This window comes from Glarea lozoyensis (assembly GCF_000409485.1).
Source record: "Glarea lozoyensis ATCC 20868 chromosome Unknown GLAREA11, whole genome shotgun sequence".
NCBI lineage: Eukaryota > Fungi > Ascomycota > Leotiomycetes > Helotiales > Helotiaceae > Glarea > Glarea lozoyensis.
The window spans coordinates 27,951-46,888 of NW_007360985.1; the positions used below are offsets into that span (position 1 = coordinate 27,951).

Sequence of the window (18,938 nt, forward strand, 5' to 3'; positions counted from 1 at the left end):
ATGAGGCGAGTTTAAGTGGTTGTGTATATTAGGTTCAGGGTTCGTTTCAGGTAAGTGTATGGTGTATTCAGCCTACTCATGAGGTTAGCATCAGATGATTTATATAGCGTCTTCCTCGTGCTCAGGCCTTGACAACATATTAACAAGTGCCGAATGAAGCGGGTAGCTTAATTGACTGCATCGCCTTGTTGAAATTGGGGTCCAAAGTAGTTCACGAGAAGAAGCATCGTCGGTTGACGGATATTGGTGTGCGACAGCAGTTTCTTGAATGGACTACCTCTGTGACAAAACGTTGCCTGAGACCAGAGGTGGGTTCAAACACAATAATCCAGTCGTTACGAATTACCTGCCATTCTTCAAATTGCGAAGATGTACATCAGCAACCAGTTTGCCAGATGGTCAACGTTGTGTAGTTCTATGTCGTTTCTATTCCACCTTGATGTTCGACTTCTACCAAACAATGGTGTTCTTTAAGTGGAATTGAGTGTTATCGTGATTCTCAAGATTGTTATTTCTCAGATCTGTCGCTCAGGAGTAGTGAGTAAAAGATAAAACTTTGGACTATATTCGATCTTGACATTGTTTTGCTGTTCTGTTGAGGGGGGAATTAAGCGAGGGTCCTCCTTTTGGTTCTACAAGCGGTCGAGTTCATGACAAGAACTGACCGGTTGGTAGGGAGTAATTCCGACACGTTCGCATATCAGGAATAAATCTGAGGTCGTGTTTCTCATCAGCGCAAACTATGATTCTCCTAGATTCCTCGCAATTCAGATTATGCGGCGCATAGATTTCTTTATCGAGCAGCTCGGAGGCTTTCCTTCCGCTGATTTGAGGGTTCCACCTGCACGGGACTGTCAGGCCGCGAGGTTCCGCAAATATCTCTCGTGCATTGGTAGTAACAGATGCTCTCGTTACGTGGGGGTTTGTTTGATGTTGGTTGACGAGAATTGCTGTTGATGGTCGATAGTCATTGTTACCGTGTGGTGTGTTTTGAGACTGGAAGCAGTTGAATGATGTTCATGTACGATTCGCCAGCCAGCCCTTGTACCACGAGGCAGCGGGGGTATTCCCAATGATTTCTTGCTTCGGAAGCAAGCCACTATGGCAAACTCGCCTGGGATCTTTTCCAACGGCTGCGTCCTGTACTCGGGTGCTATCCTAGCACGCTTAATGGCTCATTGCTGTACGCGGAGCTTCCGATCGTCTGTGGCTGCAGCGATGCATCGAGGGTGCAGGTACATGTGCTTCCCTGTAAGGAAAGTATTAGACTTCATGACCTCGGAGAAGAATCCAACATAGTAGTAGTAAGTAGCTGATCGACGTGTCGAGACGGTATGGACTGTCTTTATGGACTGTGTTCTTGATTGCTGTCTTGGATGTTGACAAAGTGAAGAGGAGAGAAGGAGGTGAAGGTGTAATTGAAAGAGGCTGAACACAAGCGAGGTGCGTAGCGTCACCAGTTCAACCGATTTAACCCCTGCCCTGTCATGACAATCAGCCCAACCTTATCGTCTAAACGAGCGATCGCAACAACAACGTCGCTTTGCGCACCAACCGGGGAATTCAAACAGCATTTAGCAAGACCACCTATTAATCGTACTATTGCTAGTACCTGTCAACTTGGTGTAATTTTTGGCTCTAGTTTCTCTAAGCTGATAGACGGAGCTCATCTCTCAAATGACTTCCTAGGTAGACGCCTATACGATTGAGAGCTCCAAGTCGGCAAACAAAGAGGGCAGCCGTGGGCTACGCCATCGTCGACGATGAACTTCACCCGTCCTACTCTATACCAACTCCCTCGTCGCTCTCGACCACCCCACAAACCCCCACGTCTGCCAACCTTTGAAGACTCACCGACATACGTTCGGTACATCATACTATCCAAGCGGAGCGGCAAGGATCATCATCGGGGCGGCAAGATCCCTAGCTTCGAGCTATCATCGTGACAGCTTCGGTCCATGTCGACTTCCACCATTTCCGAGACGAACCTGGGATGAATTGAGTACGCTTACTCGAGTACATCTTGGTGACACAATACCCACAAAGACGCATTCAGGCTCCCCTGATACAGACTACAGTCGTGTCAGCACTTCTCGAATGCGGCATGGAAGCCCCGCACCTGGAGCCATAGACTGAAGTATCTGCACTCATTTCTTCCGTCAGATCACACGCCGTCCTATAACTGCAATTACCGCCTCGAAAAGGATCAACCTGTGATATTGGAAAGCCAAGGGCGTCAGAGAAGCACTACTCCATAGCAGATGCCGAGTTGTGACACTGAAACTTGCACAACTCCCGCTCTCCTCCATTAATTCTCGACCTCCTCGTCACCTACATAAGAACCATCAGCGCCTGCGATTCAGTTTGGACTCGCCTTCAGTCAGAACTTGACAGAATCATACTTAACAACTACACCAACTTCCTCCTATAAAAACCATCCACTTCAAAATGTCGACTCACACCATCATCCCAGTTGACAAAAATTGGACCTTCAAACAAGCAGATCAGAAAGATGCCAAATTCCTCCCTGTCGCCCAATTTCCAACCAACGTCCACTTAGATCTCATCGCCAACAATATCATTCCAGATCCCTTCATTGGCAAAAATGAAAATGATGTTCAGTGGATCGGTGAGGTACCTTGGGTTTACAAAACTAGCTTTCCATCACCCACTATCTCTACAGATGAGCGGCGAACTGTCACTGCTATTCTCGCCTTCGATGGACTAGATACATTTGCCACCGTCAGATTGAATGGGAAAGAGATACTGAAGACTGAAAGCATGTTCATCCCAGAACGCGTTGATGTTACCACGCATCTGAAGAAAGAAGGTAGCAATGAGCTAGAGATTACTTTCGAAAGTGCTTATCTCAAGGGCTGTGCTCTTGTTGAGAAATATCCAGATCACCGCTGGGGATGCTGGAATGGTGACAACTCGAGGCTAGCTGTTCGAAAGGCACAGTATCATTGGGTACGTAAAGTCTACCGCCGCATCAATAACTCGATACTGATGACTGATTCCATAGGGCTGGGATTGGGGGCCAATGCTAATGACTTGCGGGCCTTGGAGACCGATAAATCTCGAGATATTCTCGTCCCGTGTAGCGGATCTGTATTTTACTTCTGAGGTCGACAAATCTCTCAAGTCTGCAAAGTTTCATGCCAAAGCTGATATCGAAGGCGATGCAACTGAAGTTCGATTTGAGGTCTCTCTCGACGGCAAGACCGTAGCATCAGAAACCGTTCAGGCCGCGAAAGGCCATGCGTCTCATAACTTCGTACTAGAAGACCCAAAACTTTGGTATCCCATTCGTTACGGAGAGCAACCTCTCTATTCGGTAACCGCCACTCTGATTCAGGAAGCATCGGAGCTTAGCACTCAATCAAAGAAATTCGGGCTAAGAAGAGCTCAGATCATTCAGAGGCCCATGAAAGAGCAGCCAGGAACGACTTTTTTCTTTCAAATCAACAACATCCCAGTGTTTTGCGGAGGTAGCGACTGGATTCCTGCGGACAACTTCATTCCCAGAATTACCAAGGAGAAGTATTATGACTGGGTGAAGTTGGTAGCAGACGGAAACCAGTTTATGATTCGTGTGTGGGGAGGTGGCATCTATGAGGAGCAAGCCTTTTACGATGCTTGTGACGAGCTTGGTATTCTCGTCTGGCAGGACTTCATGTTCGGTTGTGGAAATTACCCTGCTTTTCCGGAATATCTAGAGTCAGTAAAGATCGAAGCCAAGGAGAACGTCAAGCTTCTTCGACATCATCCTTCAATCGTCATCTGGGCTGGTAATAATGAGGATTATCAGTATCAAGAGTCTGAGAATCTCACCTACGACTTTGAAAACAAAGATGCTGAAAGTTGGCTCAAGACTGATTTCCCGGCGAGGTATATCTACGAGAAAATTCTCGCGGATGCCTGCAAGGACTTGATCCCGGACACGTTTTATCATTTCGGTAGCCCATGGGGTGGTAAGGATACCAGAGATCCGACAGTGGGCGATATTCATCAATGGAATGTCTGGCATGGAACCCAGGAGAAATACCAGAATTTTGACAAACTGGTCGGCCGTTTCGTCTCTGAATTCGGCATGGAAGCATTCCCCAACATCAAAACAATCGAAGCTTTTCTTCCACTTGGTAAGGACGATCCTGATCGATACGCACAGTCGTCCACAGTCGATTTCCACAACAAGGCCGATGGTCATGAGCGACGGATTGCTCTCTATCTGGTCGAGAATTTCCGATACGCACCGGATCCGCTAGAGCAATTTATCTACTGCACACAACTCATGCAGGCAGAATGCTTGGCTAGTGCTTACCGGCTGTGGAAGCGACAATGGAAGGGGCCAGGACGAGAGTACTGCGGTGGTGCTCTTGTCTGGCAGATCAATGATTGCTGGCCTGTGACATCTTGGGCGATTGTGGATTACTGTCTTCGTCCGAAACACGCCTTTTATACCGTCAAACGCGAGATGGCGCCAATATCGCTGGGAGTAACTAGGACAGAACATTTAGTACCGAAAGATAAACACACCAAGGCTTTCGTTGAGAAGACGACAAAGATCGAGATTTGGGGATCTAATCTCACCCTGGATGATCTAACTGTCGATCTGGTCGTCAAGGCTTTCGACGCGATATCCGGGAAAGAGACATATTCGAAAACCATCGAATCATCCTTCCTCCTCCCCGAGAACCGCAGTACCGAGATGGCCGACTTTCTCGTTCCTGTGAACAAAGCGAATTCCGACGAAGAGATGCGGACCGTCGTCGCGGCCTACCTCTTCCAGGACGGTCGGCAAATCGCGCGATATGTCAACTGGCCTGAGCCGTTGAAGTACGTGCATCTCCAAAAACCGAAGCAGCTTCGTGTTTCATTGAGCGAGGATGCGAAGGTTGTTGAGGTTAGCGCGGAGGTCCCGATTAAGGGTTTGGCTGTTGAATGCGAGGATGATGGAGTTGTGTTTGATGATAATCTGGTTGATGTTGTGCCTGGGGAGGTTGTTTATATTGGTGTCAGAGGGGCTAATAAGGCGTCGAAGATTACTGGTAGGTATCTTGGTATGGTGTGAGGTCGAAGCGGCCTATGGTTGTAACGTCAGTATGGTAGCTTGCGAAGGTTTTGGTCAGACGGCTTATGATTTCTGCAAAACTCTCGGTCGTGGAGATGGTCATAAGACGTACTTTTCCCAAAACAAAGGAAATGCGACACATACCTTGCTCCTCTTCCTCATCTACTCTTGCACGGTAGCACATCCTATTTGCCTCTTATTGCAGATAGAAACGCGAATGCAATTTGTCACTACCTCAAACACCGCTTTAAACTTCAAGTTCCTATTTGTATGTTTTGTCTGTGTGACGCGACGGGAATTATCCAGGCGCTTTATTCGATCTGATATTTCCATGCGTCGACAACCTTTCAGTTTTTTACCGTGGTTTTGTGTGTGCGGTAGGAGCTAGACAGTAGTTCGGGTTGATTGGGGACTAGAAAGGTTGAGGTGATGGCGGATACGCATAGGGCGTTGGTGTTGATGTTATCTGGCAGTCTGAATCTTAGCGACCCCTTTCCCCCGCTAAGAAAATACTATTACTCACTACGACTGAGATCTCAACCAAGTGCCTCAGGAGTAGATATCAAAGCTGCTTGTTTTCTTAAACAGGTAATTGACGATCTAACAAGAGTAAGTACAGAGAAGAAATGGGTAGGCTTAGTCATTGAATTGATAAGTTATACAAGTGTGGCGCAAGGTGGACGATTAGGTGTCTTGCTACTGTGCTATTTCTGTTCTCTGTGTAGCTTTGCCAGATTGGAGAACGACAATGCTCCGAATTAAGAATTGTGTGGTTCGCTGATATATTTTACAGGACTTTAAATAGACAGGGCATCTATCACTCTCGCTCAATCAGTCCTTCCACCTCTCACAACCACGACCTAGTAAAAGTGTCAATTTGCGGTGTCGGACTCAACACAGGATGTACATGGTCCAGACCAACCACTACCAAAACCATAGGAATTCAATTCCTAAAATCTTAGAAACCCCACCTCATCCTTATTTATATTACTCTTTCCCCCTGCGCTACATTCAAGCTCCGCTCATCAAAGCCCACCGAGAACAATCCTAGCATCCAAACTATCAATCATTTGTTTCAAGAACTCCTTCTCAAGCCCACCCCAATTCCTCTTCGCACTCTGGAACCTTCCTCCTTTACCACGTTTGACGCCCACAATCTTATCCCCATTTCCCTTCCTTGCCTCCACCACCCCTTTTCTCTCACTCCCATCCTCCTTCACTTCCTCACCACCCTTCACTCTATCCCCATTTTCCCCATTTTCCCCATTTTCCCCAGTCATCCCTCCATTCTCTTTCATCTCGCCACTCTTCTTGTTACCGGCGTCCTCCCCTGCCTTCTCCTCCTCAGAACCACTCTCAACAACCTCTCCATAAAATCCCTCTCTCAAATGCCTCTGTAGAACGCGTCTCACCTCGCCAATATCTATGTTCATAGACAGCGCGCGGGTATACAATGTCCCGGCTAGGATCTGCGCGTAATATCGAGCAATTTGTACATCGGCGAAGAAGAAGAATTGCGGTGTCAGAATTGTGGATTCTTGGTGCGATGTTCTTGAAAAGTCGCTTAGAGACGTGCGAAGAGGATCAATTTTATTCAGGAGTAACATTACTTGAGCGTCGAGATTGCGGAGTTCAATCGAGGTGAAGCGGTAGGGGTGAGACGGGGACGGCATTGTTGGTTGTGGTAGAGGTGGAACTAGAGAGGGTGGATTGCGTTGTGTTGAAATTGATGCTGTCAAGGTACTCGAAAGTTTGGATGATGGTAGCACAGGTTGTGTAGAATGGTTGGTGACTACTCTGTGTGTACAAAATAACGCCTTTGTGGTGCAGAATTGACATCGTGAAGTTTTGTTGTGCTGTGGATCTGTTAGTTGATGAGGCCTGGTGAAGGTGAGGTTTGAGAGGAGAAAGGATAGATCGAAAGTCCCAATAATGGGACAATCCAGGGTTGAGAACCAGAGGATATCAAGGAATTTTGAGGTGGGTTTTGGTTGAGAAGAATTTTGTGCGCGTATGATGGTTTTTGGATGTGGTAGCGAAGGCGAGATCTGTAGAGGTCTTTGGGAATTATCAATTTGATTTGCCCCCCTTTCGAAATAGTATTACAAGACCTATTGCTGTTCTCAATCGAAACTTCATCAAAATTTCATAGAAGGACAAGAAAAGCAAGAAATCAGAAAATCGAAAAAAAACAACAACCAGACAAGACACAACACCTTTCGAGATTCCACAGATTTGACCAGGCCTGGTTCATGGCGAAAACAGATCGGTAAAAATACTCACAGACATATGTCTCCTGCTAAACCCATCACAAAGCGAATTGTCGTTCATCGTCAAAATTTCCAGAAGTGGTATTCGGAATAAGTGATTTTGACGTTTTACTATAGTCATGCAACCATGTGAAAGGTCAAACTAAAATATCGTGATTCAGCAAAAACAAAAAGTAGTAGTAATCAATATGCTGTGGTGAATGAAAAAGGCTATACGATAAATATTCAACTTGAGATGATGGTATTTGGGAAGGAAGTTACGATGGAACTAGTCGACGAAATTGGTTGAGAGGAAGGATTCACGATTCACTCACAATTCTCAATATGACCACGAGTCTGAGTGAAGACATTGAATTTGAAATTTGAATTGCTAGTAACTATGTATAGTACAGCTCGTGAGTAGTTTGTACAGCATTTGCGTTCTCAAATCTATCTTCCACCTACGCGGAGAAAGGAGGCAGATCAGCTGACGATAATAAGCGAGCAAGATTGATTGTATTGTTACACACGTATCGTATAAATATCATACACATAGTAACATGCAAGTACACAAAGTGACATTCGTCGAATCTCCTTCGATACCTCCAAGTATCAAGCTCTAATAAAATACTTCCCGCGGCAATTCTAAAACAACTCACTCACCACATCCCCCAGAAAAAGAAATTCCTGAGCCACGCCTCCATCTTCAAACGGCAAGAAATATGACATCATTGAGGCAAACCGACAAAATATAATATACGTACGGCTCGCAACCCTCGTATCGAGTAACCACTAGCAACAATCTCCAACCCTCCCCATAGTTTTTGCATACCAAGCTTTCTAGACACCCTCCACAACTAAAGGCTGTCCCACCATCTCCTATGCGTCAAGAGAAACCCACAAAAAAGACGTTTCAAATATGTCTCTCGGTAAGAGTTTCCTGCTGATCGTTGGGGGTTGGGGTGAGTTCCGTCTCCGATGTATTCACCATCGAGTTGGGAGGTTCTAGGGTTCGTTCTAGATCTGGTTCGTTTTGCTCGTTATATGGCTAATTTCGTCCCTTCTTCTTTGTTAGTTCCATGCCATCTCATACCCAGCTTGTTCTCCTCCACATGCTAACCACATCCCTAGTGTGCCCCTTCAGCTCCCCTCCACACCCCATCCCATCCCCTTCCCCATACCAACCCTCCCAGTCCAAGCTTCTCGTCCGGCCTAATCCCACCTCGCCTAATCACCCCTCCCTCCATGCAACGTAATTCCCCTGACGTATCAGCGCCGTGCCTCGACCCCTAGTTTCTCATTTTCAGGGTGATACCATAAGGGACGGAGACGGGATAAGATACGAGTTAGCTCTAGAAAAAGAAATCTAGTGGGGGAGCGTTGGATTTGAGAGTTTGATAGGTATTCTGCGGGGTGGAGGTGGGGGAATGTGTGATTGGAAGATCGAGGGTTCTCAAGGACGTGAGATATACTTGCCGTCTCCCCTGACTTCGGCATTCCTGCCCTCTAGTTCCAAGCGAGCGTAAGTTCCTAACCGCCATGCTTTAGTTCGCATGTACAATCCAAGTTGGTTAATCTCGAGCCTCTAGTTTCATGTACAATATCCAAGCACATAAGATTCAAAATACGAAAGAATCGCCGTTTCCGAGATTAAAAATTAATCGTCACAAGAATATATCATCAGAAAATCGGAAATCAGAATACCAGAATATTTGCAATTCCCGCCCGTCTTAAACTATGAACAGCGTTTCCAGGATCATTGACCCCCACCAACCTCTTTTTACACCCAATCAAAATATCCAAACACAGAGTAGTACGCAGTATGTTCTCGCTACAATGTAAACATTGCCGTTTCGTTGCCGAAACTGCGAGGTATCGTTCCTTAACAGTAAAAAGCAAAAAACGCCCATATCCAAAAACACCAACTTTACTTTTTCCTAGTAAATGCCATTCCAACTCCCCGCAAAAGCCTCCTCCGTTGAATTCGTGGTAGCGTAAAAGGTGAAGCCCGACCACCGGTGATATAAGCCCATTCAGTAGCGCCACGCTAAAAGTTTGAGAGGTGGTGAAACCTGGGTGTACTGTAGCGATGCCGAAAAATCTTTCGGCATATGAAGTGAGGACGTGTGTTATCGTGTGGTAGATGGAGAACAAGCGTCAGATTCAGAGACGGAACCATTGCGGTTCATGATCTGGCTGATCGCATCGTCAGCTCGCATGCTACTCAAAGGATCGCTTTGGATCGTATGTTCGCATTGTTCCATGAACGAGCCCAGAAGACCCTCGGCGCAGGTAGAGGAGTGGTGGGTCTTTGCTTCTTGGAGGAGAAGCATCAGATCCAACTTCATCTGTTCGTAGGTCTGGATCAAGTCTGCGTTCTTCGCGGCCAAGGCGTGAGACTTTTGCAAAAGATCATTCTGTTGATCCGCTTTCTTGACTCGGGATTTGGCTGCTGCAACCGCGTTGTTTGCTCTTTTCTCCTTTTCGTATTTTTCTTTCTCGGCTGCGTTGCGCTTGATGGCTCGTCGCCCTCGTTTTTTAGGGGGAGGATTGGTCCCATCGCCCTCGATTGCTGAGACGGAATTTCGTTTCTTTCGGGGTCTGGTGTCATCCTTTGGACTGTAGCCTTCTGTTTCTGGTGAGGTTGCGGGAGTAGAACCGCTTTCTGATGTGCATGTTTCGTTGGAGGTAAACCGTTCAGATGAGCTCGTACTGTCATGTTGAACAAGTTGAGGTATTTGGTGAGTGTGATCAAGATTGCTAAATTGGTCTAAGAAAGTCAGCCATTGTTCGCGGAGATAGGTCCGGTTCCGTTATTGAATCGCTGGATCATGTCAGGTCAATGCTTACTTGTGGGTTGTTGAGTTAGATTCTGCGGGAAGCTCGATGGGTTCATCGTCCCCATGGGAGCACCATCATTCTCAGAGTTTCCAATCGCAACATTATCCAACAAAATGTGATCCAGTGAAACAGTGTCCATGAGGGGATTTTGAACAGTTGCATTGTCCATTGCACCACTGAACTCGCCCCAATCCCAGACACCTTTTGAGGGTTCCGTCAGGCTCGGATCCAAAATGAAGCTGTCAAAGTCATTGAATATCGCGCCATCATTGAAGGATGTTTCGCTCGTGGGATAAAAATCTTGAGAATCCATAATGCTCGACGGGATGGGATAGAGTAGTGTAGGCAATTGTTTGGACCTCTGTTTTCGTGATGGAGGATCAGAGTGGCATGAGCTATGAGATATTGCAATTTTGCATCGAATCAACATCAGCAAAAGGACATAAACATTTCAGCGGAACGAGTGTTTAAATATAATCTGAGCTGCTGGGAAAATTGAGGGGAGCTGCAGCTCAGATTTCGCTGGGTTAGCCGAGATGTCATAGTTGCGGCAGCTTCAGACGTGAGTGGAGAGCCGACTAAGGCTCAAAGAGGAAACAAAATTCTCAAGGGACGGAGAAATGCTTCGACTGGAGCTCAGGGCTCTCTGCTGGCGTCATAATTCAGAACCGTCGCTCAAAAGCTCCGGTATATCTGAGGTTTGGCGGCGTGCCAGATAGGAAAGAAGGTGGCGACTCCAGAATCCCATGCAACAAGCATGCAATTGTATTCGGCCCAATGACAGCGGCCATCACCCCGCCCGGACGACACTCCTAAGCGGAGGGGTCATCCAGCAAATCATCGTGTCTTGTAATCGAAATATCGGTGCGGTGACGTTCTGGGCGCCAGGCATGAGTTGAAGGACCTACCACGATTCGTTGTAATCTTATATCTTCATTGGAGTATCAGTCAATAACTTGATTATTTTATTTGCATTTGCATTGGTATTTGCGTCCCCTCACCACCTGTGCAGGAGTTTTCATCCCAACCGGCAGAGAGCTCTTCGCTAGCCAGTGAATGCCGAGACTCGATAGCTATCAGAAATCTGTGCCGGCATGGGAATGGATTAATTGAATATCAGAGACGCTCTTGGACTAGCTCACATTACCGTTCATTGAGTCGCTCTCTTCAAGTCATCAAGTAAAGCACAATTCAAAGAGCTTCCGCGCGTTTGTTTGACACCTTGTTGACCCCTGGCCAAGTGAGTCGCTGGTGGATACGAACGATACGTACCTACGATGTTTAGGAGAAAGCGAACTGGCACAGCTGCCATGACTGGCCGCTTCGTTGCTTACAGACCAAACGCCGAGTTAGCTAACGGAAACTCAAACAGACTGAAGGAGGAGTCTCTCCGGTCAAGAAATCTGAGTACCCCATTCTCAGCATGAACATTGGTTGAGCAGGATTCTTCATAAGCTGCCAGCTGTACGTTGAAGTCATCCGGGTCAAGCGTCGCATTTCTATCGAGATGCATTGTACAGAGTAGGCAATTGAGCTTCGCCGCGCCAGCAGTTGCGTGCAGGCCCCATGAAAATGAGTGCCGGCGCGCCCTGAGGAGCAGAAACAAGAGTAACGGCCTGCTCTCGATCTGCAAACTTTGATAGCACATATCCCGTTTCAAGATTCGTATTCTCTGGTAAACAAACACGTGGAGGAGTGGTCGCTGCCTCTCGTGCCTCTCTCGTCTGGCGTCGGTCGCACGACCCGTGGGGGATGATACATCACATAAGGTTAAGCGAGCATGTGAAATCCCACCTGAAGTTCGCGTTCCCGCGGAAATGCTCCAAATATTGGACCTCGCATCCTCTCAAAGTATAAATCCGCCAAAAGCAATGATCTTCGGAATCGCGGACGTCTGTCCGTCCAGTCGTCTCGTCGTCTGGATATATCACCTTCATTGTTACTGTCCAGCGCGCATGACCACCGACAGGTGAGGGTAGAAGGTATTGGCGGACGCAGCGCTATTGTGGTCTTCTTTGGGCTGACGCAACAAAGGCCGACGTCAAACTTCACACATGCAAAAGAAATCAACATCCGCGATATGGGTCGAGATGGGTCCTCTTTCGCGGTACCTTCCGTTGAAGACTTGGATTTCTGGACTTAATCAATCGGCGATCTGTGGTTGCGAAGCGGCCTCTTCTCTAGCCATCGATGTTGCGATATCCTGCCCCTTCACGTACATACGACCTGATATCGGGGGATGCTTAGGATGGATTGTGGATTGCGATTCTGGTTTCTGCGGGATCTGGATGCGAAGAGAACGGGGTCCAAGGCTGGAACGAGAAGAGACAGTTCCATTCCGTTGGTGGACATGCCCATGGACGTTGCGGATTCGAAGAAGAGATCCGTCTCCACGGGGTCTTACGATCCGAATGCTCGAAACCGCACGAAGGCTCTGACGAAAGGAACATGATAAAATACACAGGCGGGATAACCGCGATGGATGATCACGATAGGCTTCATTCGGAGTCGGCGTGAACGCACACTCGTGTAAGCCCAAGACGATCAAGATCATACCCATTTGGCACAATCGCGACGACTTTCCTGCATCAAAAGCTGCATGGAGATGTCGTGCTACAAGAATGAAAGCAAACAAGCATGGATTTTAGGGTCTAGGGGTTATACGATCAACAGCGACGGTTGGACGATAACGGTCAGCACAAATATCCCGCAGTTTAGCAATTCTGCAGTTGTGCCCAAGCCACTATTTGTATGCGCTCAGGTAATTGCGGAAAACACTACGGAGACATCGGGATGGGAATCAATATCGGAACTGTTTGATACTCCGCCGGATTGATCCATTATCTGGTGATGAATTTGGCAGTATCCGCAATCTATTGCACTTTCTGGGATTTGACAAGGACAGCATCTGTTCTATGGACGGACCGTATGGACAAATGCCGACAGATGAGGACAGCGCGGAATGACCTCAACGAGAAAGCACCGTGGAGTTGCATAGTATGCGTAGCTCACCAAACCAAGACTGGACGAGGAAGAAATACGCAGGTTGGCCGAGAAGCCCTTTTGGCAATTCCAGGAACGCCACTATCAGAGGCACAACATGCAACAAACTAGATGCGATGAATTGCTTGCCAGGTAGTATATTTTCTTCTTGCTTGAATTTTCACTGTTTGCTGTCTTCAATTGAAAATTAAATCATACATCATTTTTTCCGTTCTTCCCACAAGACGTTGTCTTCTCTGATTCCCCATTTTGTTGACATATTCTTCAATCTGGCTACATAATCCAATGCACAAAATACTACCAGTATTTGTTGTGTTCACAAATTCTTCATCTACTTGAGCATTGCAATTTAGCAGACATCGACCTGAGGAAGTAATAATTAAATTCACTGGAGAGGGTTTGGATTGGTCCTAAACCTGATATATATTGATGATTCCAACCTGCATGCTCCTTTGGGTCATTCCATATTTTATATGGTTATCCTACGTTGTAAGAGTTGATATTTTCATGTTTGCAATGAGTTGTTTGCTGCCGAAATGAAACTTGCTGTCGAAATGAAAATTGCTGTCGAATTACTATCGTTCGATTTGCTGTCATTCATTCGCTGGCCATAAAGTTTGTTCTTCCTCAAAACCGGGTGTACATTTCCTGAAAGGATTAAATGCTGTATCTCTGGTCGTTTGTCCGTCCAGTTTCCCTGATCAATATTGAGTTGAATATTGATACGTCTTGCTACACTTTCGAGCAGAGCTCATTGTTCACTGGAAATGATGCTTGCAACTGAGTAAGGCAGAAGCAGTGATTTTTCCGAGCTTCATTCACGTCACATTTTGCAAGTCACTGCTTTCTGGGAAGTATAAAACGACTTTCTGGGCTTCTTTTTGTTGCTTTCCGTTCTAGAGGTCACATCCTTCGACAAATCTGCTTACACGTATGTTGCTAATACTCTTGGTAGGATAGGGGTGAGGTTGGACATTAATTGATAGTGAGGGTCCTTGGGGAATTCTGTGATTCACAGCTTTGGTCCACATAAAATTCAACACAACCTTAAGCCCTCCAGCACAATCCTCCATCTCGTCAGCTCAATCGCCAACTCCATTCCTCTCTCGCCTCGTTGCTTCGACCCAACAGCAGCTTTACGTCTACATCATCAGCTCTCTTATACATGTCAGCGCAGATATCAGAGTAGTTACCTGCATCAGAGAGGAGAGAATGTTCTAGGTCCGGAATTACATCGTCTGCTTTGCTTTTATCCTAGGTATGTTTCCCGACATGACCTCTCCCGCCACCAGCAAAACAGTCCTGAAGCAGGTTGGGTCTGCGACGAAATGCCAGACATCTGTTAAGGAACAACCAATTGTTACTAACATTTTTTTACTAGACTGCCTCGAGAAATTAGCTTCAGGAATACAACTCAAACGTTCGCTATCAAAATATCCCATTCACTTCTGCTTCCCACCATTTCTTCTTTGTCATCTACTCCGCCACCTATCTGTCCACAATTTATCAACTTATTATCGACAAATCATCTGTCATGTTATCCACCGAGCTTGTTTTAACGGAAGGTTTCAGTTCGACTGTCACAATTCCTACTAGGAAGGGTAAGAAGTCTTTTCCAAGTCCTCTGATTACACTTTCAATTAACTTGTGCGTATAGCTGTCGGAAAACGCAAAGATCAGAAGTGGGCCAAAGGGTTCGCGTCGCTGTGCGACGACCTGCCGCAGGGGCCGTCTACGGCAAAGACTTTGGGCGCACCTATACAATTCATTCCTAAATCGACAACATTTTTGGAGGCGCTAGATATTGAAAAGGATGAGAGCCCCACCGTTTATACACCGCGATCTTCTACCAGTTCGGATAGAGCTTCAGGCAAAGAATCAAATTCTGTCGTGTCAACACCGGGATCATCTACCACATCGGATGTAATAAATCCCGTCGAAGTCCAAGATTCTGCCGAGGAGCACTTGAGTTCATTGTCTTCATTAAGTTCTAATAGTCTAGTTTGTCCGGAATGGATCGGAACCAGCCAATTTCAAGTTAATTTTGTACTAGAACTACAGAAAAGTGTAAGTCCTCAGAAATTCGCTAGACAAATCTCATATTTTGTAGGGCGCGTTACCAGAGCACATTGAAATTCGAAAATTACTATCTAGTTCTCTCGATACTTATCCGTACGACCCCTTAACATACATTCAACTCGCACAAATCGACAACAAGCTTGGGTTTTGTGACATTGCCGCAGCAAACGCGCATAAAGCTTTACTATTGATTAGTTACGGTCTCCCGTCTTCGGATTCGCAAATCACTTGCGCACTTCCAAAGTTAAATGCAACATTTCTAGACTGGACTGATGAGGTTCGAGCCACGGTCGCAAAACGAAATGTCACATCATCGAGCCTTGTAATCGACGACGACCTCGACCATTTGCGCCTCCAAGCATATCAGGCTCTTATGGAAGGTTTGGTTGGTTGTGCTGCCTTTTCAGAAGCGCTTTTTGTCGTAGCGAAAGAAGCCCTAAGACTTTATCCTCAGGACTATCAGCTAGATCACTTTCGGATGATAGCTAAAGGTCGATATAAGGAACGTTACATGACTCTCAAGGCTTTAAATTGGCCTATTAAAACTTTATCCTTAGTTCTAAAAAAGGGCAAGATTATGCAGAAGAAATACCCTTGGCTGAACAATGGGCTACATCATCGAACTCCTAAAATGGTACAACAGGTCAATGAAGGGCTAACAAGTTGGAATAGCATTGAGATTCGACCTGTTGTCTTTGAGGGCAGCTACATTAACGAATCCCAAAAGGATAGTAAGGACGAGAATTTCGACGTCGGTCCTCTCGGCATTTTTGCAAAGCGCGACATTAAACAAGACGACATAATCCTTATCGACCCAACTCTTCTGAGTATATCTAACGTTCCGGCCAGCGAACTCCAATATTGCGACGCCTGCAATTCCTGCTTAAATCCACCATATGTCCGACGCGAAGACATAGTATGGGCATCTTGTTGCGATCGAGTCGCATTCTGTAGCGTTGAATGCAGAGATACAGCTACAAAGGGCTATCACAGTATTCTTTGCGGGAATGATCTGGACTGGCTCTACAAAGATATAGAAGATATCACTCAAGCCTGGGGTGCCATCAGTTTCTCCCGCTTAGCTGCTATTGTTCTCGCAGACCAGAAGACACAAACATCAACAACGGTTACCCATCCGCTTCAGCATCATCTACTTACTCGCATGGCTGCTAATTATGCGCCTCCTTCAAAGATCGAGCCCGGTCAGCTCTACGATTTCTCGTACCAAGAGAACATAGTCTCACCTTGTAAGATACTACTTACCTTAGGTGTCGATATCTTCAAAACCCGAGGTTGGGATCTCGAGGTTATTATGACGGCGTTATGGAGGCTAGATAATAACGCGAATATGGGCCGTACAAATATCTATCCAAAAGGCGAGAGCCATCCGCATCCCTCTAGACTCCCCACGCCTCCGTCGGACATTCCTCAAAAACGAGTCGGGAATCCAGTACTCGCGGACAACACCCGTAAATTCCACGCCGAGATAAGTACTATCAACATTAATCCAAATTACCTATTTTTCAACCATTCGTGCACACCGAATGTATACTGGTCTTCTGCACTCCCATCGCCAGAGATGGATGTGGAAGGAATGAAATGGGATGGAGGTCTTCTTCGACCGGGGAATAGCGCGGTGAGATGTGTGGCGATCAGAGATATCAAGGCGGGTGAGGAGTTGAAGATTAGTTATGTGGGCGATCCGCTTGGGATGGGGGAAGGGAGGGCTAAAGCTGAGAAGAGGAAGGAGACGAGGATTGCGCTTGAGAAGTGGTTTCCTGGGGGGTGTGGGTGTGAGATTTGTAAGATGGAGGATGAGGATGCGAGGGGAAAGGGGGGAGTGAGTTGGTATGCGAATGTGAGGAAGCACGATGATGGATGGATTGGGTGGAAGTGAGTGAGTTGGTGTGGGAGGAGATGCGATGGTATTACATATTCGATGTGGTTGCTTGGATTTCTCAAATACAATTATCACGAAGGAAGGAGGGTGTACGATCAGGAAGGAGATATAGCGATGGAGCTTTTTCTCGGGCATGCTGCGAAGTTTTATTAGCGATATTCTTAGATTGGTTTTATTTATGGAGGATACTTTACATTGAAGGGCAGCGTTGGTTTGATTGCGATGGGAACGGCATATGTTATGATGGACTGAACGCTGACTGGATGGTGGATTGAAAGTGTTGAGACTTGAGAAAGAGTTGTTGGTAGATGGGGGGGTTATTTGTTAGAGGTGAAATGGATTTAAGCCGCGTGTGGGTTTTTAAGGAGAGTTGATGGGAATGAAAGATTACGACTGGAGATTTGGGTTCTCGTTGATTGTTGTGTAAGTGTTGTTGCGTCTACGTGATCATGTGTTGTGTAACGTGGTCTTCTGGTCTCTTTCGCATTGCCGCGAGCTTCTTCAGACGGCATCTCAGGAAATCCAAATTTCCTTCGGGTCTTGTGATGTTTTGAGGAATTATCAACGTCTTATCCCCTGACCATGCTTATTACATCAAGTCTTGAAAACCAGCGTGTCACGTAGCATGGTGTAAATGTGTTTGAGACTAATATGAGCTTCGGACTCTAATGAGATTTAATGTGATAGACATCACGTATAGAACATGGGCTGATCGCTGATGATACCAACATCTTCGACACTCTCTCGAAGATGTATGCTGGGGGATGGTAGTGGAAGCATGTAATTCATGGAGATATATGAAGGTCATACTTCATCCAGATTCGATACACACACCAAGTTGTAATTTGAGAACACCGCGGTATTTCGATAAATGTTCTGTTAAAGAAAAGGTGAGAAAGTATATCTATCATTAGAGTTTTACTGTAGGGCTTAGCTCTTCCATCAACCCCGCAGAATCAAGATCGTTCCAGACGAGTCGAAAACTTTGAAATACTGACGGATGAGTTTGGCCGACAGTTTATCAATTATGACGACGTATTTGTCGCGGGTCTAAACATTTTTTGAAGTGTTTTGGAGGGGTTGGTTTTTGAGGAGAGTTCAGACTTGGAGGACATGACGACGGCGATGTTGTGACTTCAACACCACGACTGCATCCAAATACCAGACATTACGAATATATCGGAAACAAAACTACGCGGCTTTCATATCGTTCAACAGTTCATGGCCCGACCAAGAGGTTCGCGAGCTTTACCACTACGGGTTTCTTTACCACCATAAGTTTAGTTGTGCATCTTTCATCGCAGCTCCAACGTCGCAGCTCCAACATCACAACTTCAATATCACGACTTCGAGGCAACGACTCATCGGCTATACAACCAAGAACTCAACACTTCAGCGACGTCTCGCTGACGCAATCATAATCCAAAAAGTCACAATGCACAAACTCTCCACCTTCATTCTCATCATCCTCACTATCACCATCCTCATCCTCACAACCACCACAACAGCCTACCCTATCCCCAATCCCCCTACATCTCACCCCAACCCTCAAACCTTCAACCCTCACCCTCATCCCCTCCCCAATTCCCCCCTCCCCCTCATCCTCACAAGAGCCAAACCCCTCCCACCACCAAACACCCCCCTCAAAACGCCCCCAACAGAAACAGCAGAGGGTATAGCGAATGCGGTCACGTATGTGGATTGGACTGGTGTGATTATCGCGGCTGCGAAGACGGTTTGGGGGGGTTGAGGAAGCTTTGGGGGTTGGTTTTTGGATGAACTTTTGGGGGAG

At 46.4% G+C, this 18,938-nt stretch overlaps 5 protein-coding genes across 5 annotated transcripts; 3 read left to right on the forward strand and 2 right to left on the reverse strand.

Moving 5' to 3' along the window:
- Positions 1-2,448: 2,448 nt before the first annotated feature.
- Positions 2,449-5,074, forward strand: GLAREA_10927 ((Trans)glycosidase; the record flags this gene model as incomplete). The annotated part of the gene is made up of 2 exons (XM_008079118.1): positions 2,449-2,970; positions 3,026-5,074. The coding sequence occupies 2 exons, from the start codon at positions 2,449-2,451 to the stop codon at positions 5,072-5,074; spliced, it is 2,571 nt and encodes an 856-aa protein (XP_008077309.1).
- A 1,025-nt stretch (positions 5,075-6,099) lies between these two features.
- Positions 6,100-6,747, reverse strand: GLAREA_10928 (uncharacterized protein; the record flags this gene model as incomplete). Its single annotated transcript, XM_008079119.1, has 1 exon — positions 6,100-6,747. One exon carries the CDS (start codon positions 6,745-6,747, stop codon positions 6,100-6,102), a length of 648 nt encoding a protein of 215 aa, XP_008077310.1.
- Positions 6,748-9,452: 2,705 nt separating this feature from the next.
- On the reverse strand, positions 9,453-10,477 carry GLAREA_10929 (uncharacterized protein; the record flags this gene model as incomplete). The annotated part of the gene is made up of 2 exons (XM_008079120.1): positions 9,453-10,093; positions 10,174-10,477. 2 exons carry the CDS (start codon positions 10,475-10,477, stop codon positions 9,453-9,455), a joined length of 945 nt encoding a protein of 314 aa, XP_008077311.1.
- Positions 10,478-14,701: 4,224 nt separating this feature from the next.
- On the forward strand, positions 14,702-17,143 carry GLAREA_10930 (SET; the record flags this gene model as incomplete). The annotated part of the gene is made up of 3 exons (XM_008079121.1): positions 14,702-14,768; positions 14,825-15,234; positions 15,278-17,143. The coding sequence occupies 3 exons, from the start codon at positions 14,702-14,704 to the stop codon at positions 17,141-17,143; spliced, it is 2,343 nt and encodes a 780-aa protein (XP_008077312.1).
- A 1,438-nt stretch (positions 17,144-18,581) lies between these two features.
- On the forward strand, positions 18,582-18,896 carry GLAREA_10931 (uncharacterized protein; the record flags this gene model as incomplete). Its single annotated transcript, XM_008079122.1, has 1 exon — positions 18,582-18,896. The coding sequence occupies one exon, from the start codon at positions 18,582-18,584 to the stop codon at positions 18,894-18,896; it is 315 nt and encodes a 104-aa protein (XP_008077313.1).
- Between the last annotated feature and the right edge of the window lie 42 nt (positions 18,897-18,938).